The 13865-nt window shown below is 39.8% G+C and overlaps 1 protein-coding gene across 1 annotated transcript in view; it reads left to right on the top strand.

The window, feature by feature from the left end:
• The window catches only part of LOC130928943 (gastrula zinc finger protein XlCGF26.1-like), a 53289-nt gene extending 41062 nt beyond the window's left edge, over positions 1-12227 (top strand). Inside the window, exon 3 of the mRNA XM_057855778.1 lies at positions 10281-12227. Within this exon, the coding sequence (XP_057711761.1) occupies positions 10281-11944 (1664 nt within the window). The 3' untranslated portion in view covers positions 11945-12227. The remainder of the gene's footprint in view (positions 1-10280) is intronic.
• The last annotated feature ends 1638 nt before the right edge of the window (positions 12228-13865 follow it).

Raw genomic sequence — 13865 nt, 5'->3', positions numbered from 1 at the left:
CTTCATGTTTGTTCATTCTATTGATGCCAATGTACTTGGATTCCATTCACGCTTATGTAAGTTGATACCATTGACGTCCATGGACGTCCAAAATTTTTCCCATTCATTTTCAATGGGATTTTTTTTTTTTCCCCAAATCAACAGAAAATGACTAGATATCATTAGGACGTGTCCCCCAAATGTCCCCGATTGCATTGCCGCTTATGGAGGGTGATGCCATTGACGTTCATGGACGTCCAAACTTCCCATTCATTTCCAATGGCATTTCTTCATGTTTGTTCATTTTATTGATGCCAATGTACTTGGATTCCATTGACGCTTATGTAAGTTGATACCATTGACGTCCATGGACGTCCAAAATTTTTCCCATTCATTTTCAATGGGAATTTTTTTTTTTTCCCAAATCAACAGAAAATGACTAGATATCAATAGGACGTGTCCCCCAAACTTTCCCGATTCCATTAACAATTATGGAGGGTGCTGCCATTGACGGACATGGACGTCCAATTCTCCCAATCTTTTCTAATGGCTTTAACTATGTTTAGTGCCAATGACTGGCATTATGATCCATTCTATTGATAGACCTGAGTGGGGCTAAGATCTGTATCTCCACAGAGGAAAGACCAAGGTGTGTAATTTCTCCCGAAATTGCAGTTTCTAGTTATTATTATTATTATTATTCATCTTATTCTCCGCGTTTTTTTGAGCCAACGCACAGCCCAAACCGTAGCACCGATCGGCACCGTTCAAGTATCGGCACGACCGGATTTTTCGTGTGACGATGGGAATTTTTCAAACCGCCACGAAAAATTTTCCGTTCGCCCGTAAACGGCAATTTTCCGAAAAATAAAAAAAGTTTAAAAATGTATCTAGTCCTACAATTTTTGACCAAATCACATAATTTGGGCATCAAAAATTCCGGGACGGTGAGGGGCATAAAAGTTGTATACAGAATTTGGCAAAAATTTACGGTTCCCCGGAAATTTGCCAAAAACTTTCCTATTCATTTTGAGTGGAAAAAAAACGCGCGCTTCACAGCCCGAACCGTTAGACCGATCGGCACCGTTCAAGTATCGGCACGACCGGAATTTTCGCGTGACACAGGAAACTTTACAAATGGCCCCGAAAATTTTTCCGTTCGTCCGTAAACGGCAATTTTCCGTGAAAAAAAAAAAACTTTCAAAATGTATCTAGTCCTACAATTTTTGACCAAATCACATAATTTGGGCATCAAAAATTCCGGGACGGTGAGGGGCATAAAAGTTGTATACAGAATTTGGAAAAAAATTACGCTTCCTCGGAAATTTGCCAAAAACTATCCCATTCATTTCGAATGGGAAAAGTTCCCATTCACTTCCAATGGGATTTCCAATGGAATTTACATTGCATTGATGCCATTGACGGCCATGCATGTCGAATCTACTGATGCCAATGTACTTGGATTCAACTGACTATATAGATGTCGATGCCATTGACTGCCATGGACGTCCAAAATTTTTCCCATTCATTTTCAATGGGGAAAAAACAAAATTACCCCAAATCAACAGAAAATGACCAGATATCAATAGGACGTGTCCCCCAAACTTCCCCAATTCCATTGACGCTTATGAAGGGTGCCGCCATTGACTTACATGGACGTCCAAAATTTTTCCCATTCATTTTCAATGGGGAAAAAACTACATTTCTCCAAATCAACAGAAAATGACCAGATATCAATAGGACGTATATCCCAAACGTCCCCAATTCCATTGACGCTTATGGGGGGTGCTGCCATTGACGTCCATGGACGTCCAAAATTTTACCCATTCATTTTCAATGGGAAATTTTTTTTTTTCCCCAAATCAACAGAAAATGACTAGATATCAATAGGACCTGTCCCCCAAATGTCCCCGATTGCATTGCAGCTTATGGAGGGTGATGCCATTGACGTCCAGGGACGTCCAAACTTCCCATTCATTTCCAATGGCATTTCTTCATGTTTGTTCATTCTTTTGATGCCAATGTACTTGGATTCCATTGACGGTTATGTAAGTTGATACCATTGACGTCCATGGACGTCCAAAATTTTTCCCATTCATTTTCAATGGGAATTTTTTTTTTTTCCCCAAATCAACAGAAAATGACTAGATATCATTAGGACGTGTCCCCCAAATGTCCCCGATTGCATTACCGCTTATGGGGGGTGATGCCATTGACGTCCATGGACGTCCAAACTTCCCAATCATTTCCAAAGCCATTTCTTCATGTTTGTTCATTTTATTGATGCCAATGTACTTGGATTCCATTGACGCTTATGTAAGTTGATACCATTGACGTCCATGGACGTCCAAAATTTTTCCCATTCATTTTCAATGGGATTTTTTTTTTTTTTTCCCAAATCAACAGAAAATGACTAGATATCATTAGGACGTTTCCCCCAAATGTCCCCGATTGCATTGCCGCTTATGGAGGGTGATGCCATTGACGTTCATGGACGTCTAAACTTCCCATTCATTTCCAATGGCATTTCTTCATGTTTGTTCATTTTATTGATGCCAATGTACTTGGATTCCATTGACGCTTATGTAAGTTGATACCATTGACGTCCATGGACGTCCAAAATTTTTCCCATTCATTTTCAATGGGAATTTTTTTTTTTTCCCCAAATCAACAGAAAATGACTAGATATCAATAGGACCTGTCCCCCAAATGTCCCCGATTGCATTGCTACTTATGGAGGGTGATGCCATTGACGTCCAGGGACGTCCAAACTTCCCATTCATTTCCAATGGCATTTCTTCATGTTTGTTCATTCTTTTGATGCCAATGTACTTGGATTCCATTGACGGTTATGTAAGTTGATACCATTGACGTCCATGGACGTCCAAAATTTTTCCCATTCATTTTCAATGGGAATTTTTTTTTTTTCCCCAAATCAACAGAAAATGACTAGATATCATTAGGACGTGTCCCCCAAATGTCCCCGATTGCATTACCGCTTATGGGGGGTGATGCCATTGACGTCCATGGACGTCCAAACTTCCCAATCATTTCCAAAGCCATTTCTTCATGTTTGTTCATTTTATTGATGCCAATGTACTTGGATTCCATTGACGCTTATGTAAGTTGATACCATTGACGTCCATGGACGTCCAAAATTTTTCCCATTCATTTTCAATGGGATTTTTTTTTTTTTTTCCCAAATCAACAGAAAATGACTAGATATCATTAGGACGTTTCCCCCAAATGTCCCCGATTGCATTGCCGCTTATGGAGGGTGATGCCATTGACGTTCATGGACGTCTAAACTTCCCATTCATTTCCAATGGCATTTCTTCATGTTTGTTCATTTTATTGATGCCAATGTACTTGGATTCCATTGACGCTTATGTAAGTTGATACCATTGACGTCCATGGACGTCCAAAATTTTTCCCATTCATTTTCAATGGGAAATTTTTTTTTTTCCCCAAATCAACAGAAAATGACTAGATATCAATAGGACCTGTCCCCCAAATGTCCCCGATTGCATTGCTACTTATGGAGGGTGATGCCATTGACGTCCAGGGACGTCCAAACTTCCCATTCATTTCCAATGGCATTTCTTCATGTTTGTTCATTCTTTTGATGCCAATGTACTTGGATTCCATTGACGGTTATGTAAGTTGATACCATTGACGTCCATGGACGTCCAAAATTTTTCCCATTCATTTTCAATGGGAATTTTTTTTTTTTCCCCAAATCAACAGAAAATGACTAGATATCATTAGGACGTGTCCCCCAAATGTCCCCGATTGCATTACCGCTTATGGGGGGTGATGCCATTGACGTCCATGGACGTCCAAACTTCCCAATCATTTCCAAAGCCATTTCTTCATGTTTGTTCATTTTATTGATGCCAATGTACTTGGATTCCATTGACGCTTATGTAAGTTGATACCATTGACGTCCATGGACGTCCAAAATTTTCCCATTCATTTTCAATGGGATTTTTTTTTTTTTTCCCCAAATCAACAGAAAATGACTAGATATCATTAGGACGTGTCCCCCAAATGTCCCCGATTGCATTACCGCTTATGGGGGGTGATGCCATTGACGTCCATGGACGTCCAAACTTCCCAATCATTTCCAAAGCCATTTCTTCATGTTTGTTCATTTTATTGATGCCAATGTACTTGGATTCCATTGACGCTTATGTAAGTTGATACCATTGACGTCCATGGACGTCCAAAATTTTTCCCATTCATTTTCAATGGGATTTTTTTTTTTTTTTCCCAAATCAACAGAAAATGACTAGATATCATTAGGACGTTTCCCCCAAATGTCCCCGATTGCATTGCCGCTTATGGAGGGTGATGCCATTGACGTTCATGGACGTCTAAACTTCCCATTCATTTCCAATGGCATTTCTTCATGTTTGTTCATTTTATTGATGCCAATGTACTTGGATTCCATTGACGCTTATGTAAGTTGATACCATTGACGTCCATGGACGTCCAAAATTTTTCCCATTCATTTTCAATGGGAATTTTTTTTTTTTCCCCAAATCAACAGAAAATGACTAGATATCATTAGGACGTGTCCCCCAAACTTCCCCGATTCCATTAACAATTATGAAAGGTGCCGCCATTGACGTCCATGGACGTCCAATTCTCCCATTCATTTCTAACGGCTTTTACTTTGTTTTTTGCCAATGACTGGCATTATGATCCATTCTATTGATAGACCTGAGTGGGGCTAAGATCTGTGTCTCCACAGAGGAAAGACCAAGGTGTGTAATTTCTCCCGAAATTGCAGTTTCTAGTTATTATTATTATTATATCATCAAATTATTCTCCGCGTTTTTTCGGCGCGCCGCGCAGCCCTAACCGTACCACCGATCGGCAACATTCAAGTATTGACACGACCGGATTTTTCGCGCGACGCAGGGACTTTTTCAAAATCCCCCGAAAAATTTTCCGTTCGCCCGTAAATGGCAATTTTCCGAAAAAAAAAAAAAGTTAAAAAATGTATCTAGTCCTACAATTTTTGACCAAATCACATAATTTGGGTATCAAAAATTCCGGGACGATGAGGGGCATAAAAGTTGTATACAGAATTTGGCAAAAATTTACGGTTCCCCGGAAATTTGCCAAAAACTTTCCTATTCATTTTGAATGAAAAAAAAATGCACGCTGCACAGCCCGAACCGTTTGACCGATCGGCACCGTTCAAATATCGGCACGACCGGAATTTTCGCGCAATGATGGGAATTTTTCAAACGGACCCGAAACATTTTCCCTTCGCCCGTAAACGGCAATTTTCCGGAAAAAAAAAAAAGTTTCAAAATGTATCTAGTCCTACAATTTTTGACCAAATCACACAATTTGGGCATCCATAATTCCAGGACGGTGAGGGGCATAAAAGTTGTATACAGAATTTGGAAAAAAATTACGCTTCCTCGGAAATTTGCCAAAAACTATCCCATTCATTTCGAATGGGAAAAGTCCCATTCACTTCCAATGGGATTTCCAATGGAATTTACATTGCATTGATGCCATTGACGGCCATGCATGTCGAATCTACTGATGCCAATGTACTTGGATTCAATTGACTATATGGATGTCGATGCCATTGACTGCCATGGACGTCCAAAATTTTTCCCATTCATTTTCAATGGGGAAAAAACAAAATTACCCCAAATCAACAGAAAATGACCAGATATCAATAGTACGTGTCCCCCAAACTTCCCCAATTCCATTGACGCTTATGAAGGGTGCCGCCATTGACTTACATGGACGTCCAAAATTTTTCCCATTCATTTTCAATGGGGAAAAAACTACATTTCTCCAAATCAACAGAAAATGACCAGATATCAATAGGACGTATATCCCAAACGTCCCCAATTCCATTGACGCTTATGGGGGGTGCTGCCATTGACGTCCATGGACGTCCAAAATTTTACCCATTCATTTTCAATGGGAATTTTTTTTTTTTCCCCAAATCAACAGAAAATGACTAGATATCAATAGGACCTGTCCCCCAAATGTCCCCAATTGCATTGCTGCTTATGGAGGGTGATGCCATTGACGTCCAGGGACGTCCAAACTTCCCATTCATTTCCAATGGCATTTCTTCATGTTTGTTCATTCTTTTGATGCCAATGTACTTTGATTCCATTGACGCTTATGTAAGTTGATACCATTGACGTCCATGGACGTCCAAAATTTTTCCCATTCATTTTCAATGGGAATTTTTTTTTTCTTTCCCCAAATCAACAGAAAATGACTAGATATCAATAGGACGTTTCCCCCAAATGTGCCCGATTGCATTGCTGCTTATGGAGGGTGATGCCATTGACGTCCACGGACGTCCAAACTTCCCATTAATTTCCAATGGCATTTCTTCATGTTTGTTCATTCTATTGATGCCAATGTACTTGGATTCCATTGTCGCTTATGTAAGTTGATACCATTGACGTCCATGGACGTCCAAAATTTTTCCCATTCATTTTCAATGGGAATTTTTTTTTTTTCCCCAAATCAACAGAAAATGACTAGATATCATTAGGACGTGTCCCCCAAATGTCCCCGATTGCATTGCCGCTTATGGGGGGTGATGCCATTGACGTCCATGGACGTCCAAACTTCCCATTCATTTCCAAAGGCATTTCTTCATGTTTGTTCATTCTATTGATGCCAATGTACTTGGATTCCATTGACGCTTATGTAAGTTGATACCATTGACGTCCATGGACGTCCAAAATTTTTCCCATTCATTTTCAATGGGATTTTTTTTTTTTTTCCCAAATCAACAGAAAATGACTAGATATCATTAGGACGTGTCCCCCAAATGTCCCCGATTGCATTGCCGCTTATGGAGGGTGATGCCATTGACGTTCATGGACGTCCAAACTTCCCATTCATTTCCAATGGCATTTCTTCATGTTTGTTCATTTTATTGATGCCAATGTACTTGGATTCCATTGACGCTTATGTAAGTTGATACCATTGACGTCCATGGACGTCCAAAATTTTTCCCATTCATTTTCAATGGGAATTTTTTTTTTTTTCCCAAATCAACAGAAAATGACTAGATATCAATAGGACGTGTCCCCCAAACTTCCCCGATTCCATTAACAATTATGGAGGGTGCTGCCATTGACGGACATGGACGTCCAATTCTCCCAATCTTTTCTAATGCCTTTAACTTTGTTTAGTGCTAATGACTGGCATTATGGTCCATTCTATTGATAGACCTGAGTGGGGCTAAGATTTGTATCTCTACAGAGGAAAGACCAAGGTGTGTAATTTCTCCCGAAATTGCAGTTTCTAGTTTATTATTATTATTCAATAATTGTTGACGTTTTTTTCGGCGCGCCGCACAGCCCGAACCGTACCACCGATCGGCACCGTTCAAGTATCGGCACGACCGGAATTTTCGCGCGACGATGGGAATTTTTCAAACGGCCCCGAAAAATTTTCCGTTCGCCCGTAAACGGCAATTTTCCGGAAAAAAAAAAAAGTTTCAAAATGTATCTAGTCCTACAATTTTTGACCAAATCACATAATTTGGGCATCAAAAATTCCGGGACGGTGAGGGGCATAAAAGTTGTATACAGAATTTGGCAAAAATGTACGGTTCCCCGGAAATTTGCCAAAAACTTTCCTATTCATTTTGAATGGAAAAAAAACGCGAGCTTCACGGCCCGAACCGTTAGACCGATCGGCACCGTTCAAGTATCGGCACGACCGGAATTTTAGCGTGACACAGGAAACTTTACAAATGGCCCCGAGAAATTTTCCGTTCGTCCGTAAACGGCAATTTTCCGTGAAAAAAAAAAAAGTTTCAAAATGTATCTAGTCCTACAATTTTTGACCAAATCACATAATTTGGGCATCAAAAATTCCGGGACGGTGAGGGGCATAAAAGTTGTATACAGAATTTGGAAAAAAATTACGCTTCCTCGGAAATTTGCCAAAAACTATCCCATTCATTTCGAATGGGAAAAGTCCCATTCACTTCCAATGGGATTTCCAATGGAATTTACATTGCATTGATGCCATTGACGGCCATGCATGTCGAATCTACTGATGCCAATGTACTTGGATTCAATTGACTATATGGATGTCGATGCCATTGACGGCCATGGACGTCCAAAATTTTTCCCATTCATTTTCAATGGGGAAAAAACAAAATTACCCCAAATCAACAGAAAATGACCAGATATCAATAGGACGTGTCCCCCAAACTTCCCCAATTCCATTGACGCTTATGAAGGGTGCCGCCATTGACTTCCATGGACGTCCAAAATTTTTCCCATTCATTTTCAATGGGGAAAAAACTAAATTTCTCCAAATCAACAGAAAATGACCAGATATCAATAGGACGTATATCCCAAACGCCCCAATTCCATTGACGCTTATGGGGGGTGCTGCCATTGACGTCCATGGACGTCCAAAATTTTACCCATTCATTTTCAATGGGAATTTTTTTTTTTTCCCCAAATCAACAGAAAATGACTAGATATCAATAGGACCTGTCCCCTAAATGTCCCCGATTGCATTGCTGCTTATGGAGGGTGATGCCATTGAAGTCCAGGGACGTCCAAACTTCCCATTCATTTCCAATGGCATTTCTTCATGTTTGTTCATTCTATTGATGCCAATGTACTTGGATTCCATTGACGCTTATGTAAGTTGATACCATTGACATCCATGGACGTCCAAAATTTTTCCCATTCATTTTCAATGGGATTTTTTTTTTTTTCCCCAAATCAACAGAAAATGACTAGATATCATTAGGACGTGTCCCCCAAATGTCCCCGATTGCATTGCCGCTTATGGAGGGTGATGCCATTGACGTTCATGGACGTCCAAACTTCCCATTCATTTCCAATGGCATTTCTTCATGTTTGTTCATTTTATTGATGCCAATGTACTTGGATTCCATTGACGCTTATGTAAGTTGATACCATTGACGTCCATGGACGTCCAAAATTTTTCCCATTCATTTTCAATGGGAAATTTTTTTTTTTTTCCCAAATCAACAGAAAATGACTAGATATCAATAGAACGTGTCCCCCAAACTTCCCCGATTCCATTAACAATTATGGAGGGTGCTGCCATTGACGGACATGGACGTCCAATTCTCCCAATCTTTTCTCATGGCTTTTACTTTGTTTAGTGCCATTGACTGGCATTATGGTCCATTCTATTGATAGACCTGAGTGGGGCTAAGATCTGTATCTCCACAGAGGAAAGACCAAGGTGTGTAATTTCTCCCGAAATTGCAGTTTCTAGTTTGGGTTTGAGTTTCCCGAGGGACAGATATAGTTGACGGACATATACAGGAAGCCCGTTGTTACGTTTGTTATGGTCCGAGTTGCGGAGCTGCAATAAACGTTGACTCAAATGAGTTCAAGAAACTAAATTCTGTGCTTTATGAAGAGTGAAAAAAGCAGAATTTAACACAGACGAAATCATTCGGCCGATCAGAGTGAAGTACTACCGAAACAAAATGGTGACGTCACGTACCATAATGGTCAGCAACAGAACGCCGCATACGATTCTTCAACACAACGTGGCCGTGTCAATAAAAAAAAAAAAGGTTTATAGATATACAGTATCTATTTTTATATTGCTGTCTTTATCCATGTACCCATTTATAATGCGCACCATGATTTTACAAGTTGATTTTGGGGGGAAAAAAGTGCGCGTTATATTCGAGAAATTACGGTATTCATTTAGTATATTTCACTTCCCACGATTTGAGAGCTCAATAAATTGAAGAAAAGTACGCCTTGTGTCTGGAGTGTGTGTTTTTGGGTTCGCTGGCTGTTCAACAGAATAGCGTCACTTTCACACACAGCAACAGGGGAAGGGGTGAGCACTGCCGCGCCAAACCACTTCGGCTGCATTTTTAGCACATGAAAAATAGCGAATACCATACTACGGTATGACGGAAAATTTTAGGAGTTTTGAAACCGCGACGTTTTCACACCACGTGAAGTCGGTAACCGGTACATGCTTAATCCGTAACAAAGCGCCCCCCCCCCAAGACTGGGGAGCTGTGAAGTATGGGCAAGCGAGTTGGAAGAATGGGCGAGATAGCAGGAGATAGCAGTCGCATGTCGCGGTAGCTCGCTGTTATTTTATTGTTTTTCTTTATTATTGTTGCCACCATTAAGTGGGTAAGCCAGTACCTATGCATCTAGCGTGCGCGGGGATATACACTCACACTCTCTCAGCCAATCTACCCTCACGGCCTACCAGCGGCATAGAGGATCTATAAAATATAAAATTTATCTTCTTGTGTCTTGCAGGTTTCAGCAAATATCTTGGTCCTGATGCTAAACAGCTAAAGAGAGAAGTACAAATTCCAATCAAAAAGGAGGATGTAGCGCTGCCATACGTTAAAGAGGAGGATGATATCACCATGTTGACTGGTGAGCCCTCGAATGGCGAGGATGGTCCGAGTGAGGTAAGCAGAGGGACGGAGCCTCCAAGCGGCAGCAGCAGCAGCTCAACAGAAGGACACATTTTCATTGCACCATCAGATAGAAAAGGTGCCACGTCACACTCCCCTTACAAAGATGGCGATCAGAAGAAATCTCACCGTGACAGTCAACTCTGCAAATGCTCTCAGTGTGGGAAAAACTTTGCTAATAACTATTCTTGTCGTATGCATATGAGGAGCCACACTGACGAAAAACCGTTTGCCTGCTCAGATTGTGGTCAAAAATTCACTCAGAAGGCCAACTTAAACACACACACCAGAACCCACACTGGTGAAAAACCTTTTGTCTGCTCAGTTTGTGGTCAAAATTTCACTCAGAAGAGCAACTTAAAAAGTCACACTAGAACTCACACTGGTGAAAAACCTTTTTCCTGCTCAGTTTGTGGAAAAAGATTTGCGCATAAGGGCACCTTAAACAAACACACAAGAACCCACACTGGTGAAAAACCTTTTTCCTGCTCAGTTTGTGGTCACACTTTCAATGAGAAGAAAGACTTACAAACACACACGAGAACCCACACTGGGGAAAAACCTTTTTCATGCTCAGTTTGTGGTCAAAGATTCACTGAAAAGCGAAGCTTAAAAAGTCACTCGAGAAACCACACCGGAGAAAAACCTTTTGCCTGCTCAGATTGTGGTCAAAAATTCAGTCGCAAAAACGTCTTAAGAAGTCACATTAGAACTCACAATGGCGAAAAACCTTTTTCCTGCTCAGTTTGTGGAAAAGGATTCACTCAGAAAAGCGCCTTAAACACACACACAAGAACCCACACCGGAGAAAAACCTTTTTCCTGCTTAGTTTGTGGTCAAAATTTCACTCAGCAGATCAACTTAAAATATCATATTAGAACTCACACTGGTGAAAAACCTTTTTGCTGCTCAGTATGTGGTCAAAGATTCACTGTAAAGAAAAGCTTAAAAAGACACTCGAGAACCCACACCGGTGAAAAACCTTTTTCCTGCTCAGTTTGTGGTCAAGGATTCAGTCATAAGACTACCTTAAAAGCACACACAAGAACCCACACTGGTGAAAAACCTTTTTCCTGCTCAGTTTGTGGTCATGGATTCACTTCAAAGCAAATCTTAAAAATACACTCAAGAACCCACACTGGGGAAAAACCTTTTGCATGCTCAGATTGTGGTCAAAAATTCAGTCGCAATAACGAATTAAAAAGTCACACTAGAACTCACACTGGTGAAAAACCTTTTTCCTGCTCAGTTTGTGGAAAAAGATTCACTCAGAAAAACAACTTAAACACACACACAAGAACCCACACTGGTGAAAAACCTTTTTCCTGCTCAGTTTGTGGTCAAGGGTTCAGTCAAAAGAGTGTCTTAATCGTACACACAAGAACCCACACTGGCGAAAAACCTTTTTCCTGCTCAGTTTGTGGTCAAAGATTCACTCAAATTCACCCTTTAAAAGTACATACAAGAGCCCACTCTGGAGAAAACCTTTTTCTTGCTTAGTTTGTGGTCAAGAATTTGATCACAAGGATCGGATTAAGAGACACGTGTGTGTTGGTGTGAGAAGCAGTGGCCAATGATTCTCTTGCCTGTCATACATGCTGCATTCATCAGATTGTGCTCACAGGACGATTGTATTCTGGAGAGCTTCCTCAAATCCTATTGAGGATTGGCACTTTTTATAATGTGGATCCACACTTTTGCCAAAAGTACTGGCTCACCTGCGTTTACTCTCAAGTTGAGTGGCATTATTTACTGGACTGTCTCAGGAAATTAGAATATTGTGTATTCTAATTTTATGAGACAGTCCTGTATGTTGGTGCTATCGTCAACTGGATGTACAGTATATATATATATATATATATATATATATATATATATAGATATATATATACAGGACTGTCTCATAAAATTAGAATACACAATATTCTAATTTCCTGAGACAGTCCAGTATACAATAGTCTCCCTCTTTCAAACTACACTTTTCAGAATCAATATTTGAAACAGTAGATCCCAAATTACAAAAATTCTAAATCATTCATCAATAATATAATTACATAAATATGGAAAATTATGACTCGCAAATATTTGTTTTTTGAGGGAGGGATGATTATATATAATTTTAAAAGTTACTATTACTGCTCTTGATTGACAGTGACATATTACAACGGATTAATGGGCCAAATAAAGGGATGGGAAAAAATGACTACGAGATTGAAGTTGTACTCTTACTACAAGAAAAAAAGTCGTATTATTATGTAGGAGTAATGTAGCTTGTAGTGGACCAAAAATACACGAGGACACTGGTGTTTCAACTTAGGTGAACATTCAATTTAATAAAATCACAAAAGAGAACCAATATAACAAAATATCTTGGGCCCAACATAAATGAGGCAAACATAACAAAAGGCTTCAACCAAACTGACCTGCAGACCCATCTCTGGGGCTGCTTAAATAAGGACAGACTACGAACTACCACCTGAGGGAGGCATGACAACCAGTTAAGTAAACATTGTCAATTTAAACAACAACAGATGGAGAAATGACATACATCAACTTAGAACAATAATCAACTAATGTGCATTTAAATAATCCTTGAAAATTTTACCCCAAACCATATTTAAAACAACCTAAATATCCCCCCTCCAGAATAGTAGGTGCCAGATCTTGAACAGCTGTAGTCGCTACCTCAAATTAGAAGAAGAAAATCAGATCCCATAAGCATTCAAACAAACTTTAACCAAAGTGTACATGTCCAAAAGAATATCACATAAATAACTAAATCTTGAGACTCTAAATGGCGCTGGTAGTGGTAGCCACCACATAGCTGAATAAGGGGCTACGCACTTTATGTACATGTACTATAGCTGGTATCTCCGATAAAGCATCAGTAAAATCCTTCTATTGATTATAATTTGATGTAGATGAGCTAAAAGATAACGGATTTCCTTGTTTTGGAAAATGATTCTTAAACACAGCCCCACGAGATCCTTTCATTATTGTTGACTTGAGTGGAGATGGCAAAGCGCTACAGAAAGTACGAGGTGTTATGTCGCTCCTTTTTGTGTCTAAATGTAAACACTTTTACATCGACACCGAGCTACGCTGACACTGTTGGCTGGTTCACACTTGTTCATTTATCATTTTTCTTTGTTTTCTACTTCCCATAGTCAACATGTAGAACATAGAAAACTGATACCATCTTGTGGTAAAATCGTGAATAACATGTGCATACATAACACGTGGCTGTTTATTCAGCTACTTTACCCCGATTTAACAGGACAACATTTTTCCCTCGTAGTAACAGTACGACCATAATCTCGTATTATTTTCATAATCTATATAATCTCTTTATTTTGGCCTAATACTTAGTCTTACAAATTGGACAATGATGATTAAAATCGTTTGAGCTGCTAATCATTCT

This window comes from Corythoichthys intestinalis, chromosome 13 (genome assembly GCF_030265065.1).
Source record: "Corythoichthys intestinalis isolate RoL2023-P3 chromosome 13, ASM3026506v1, whole genome shotgun sequence".
Lineage (NCBI taxonomy): Eukaryota > Metazoa > Chordata > Actinopteri > Syngnathiformes > Syngnathidae > Corythoichthys > Corythoichthys intestinalis.
Note: the sequence above shows the minus strand (reverse complement) of the source record. Positions and strands in the feature narration are given on the sequence as shown.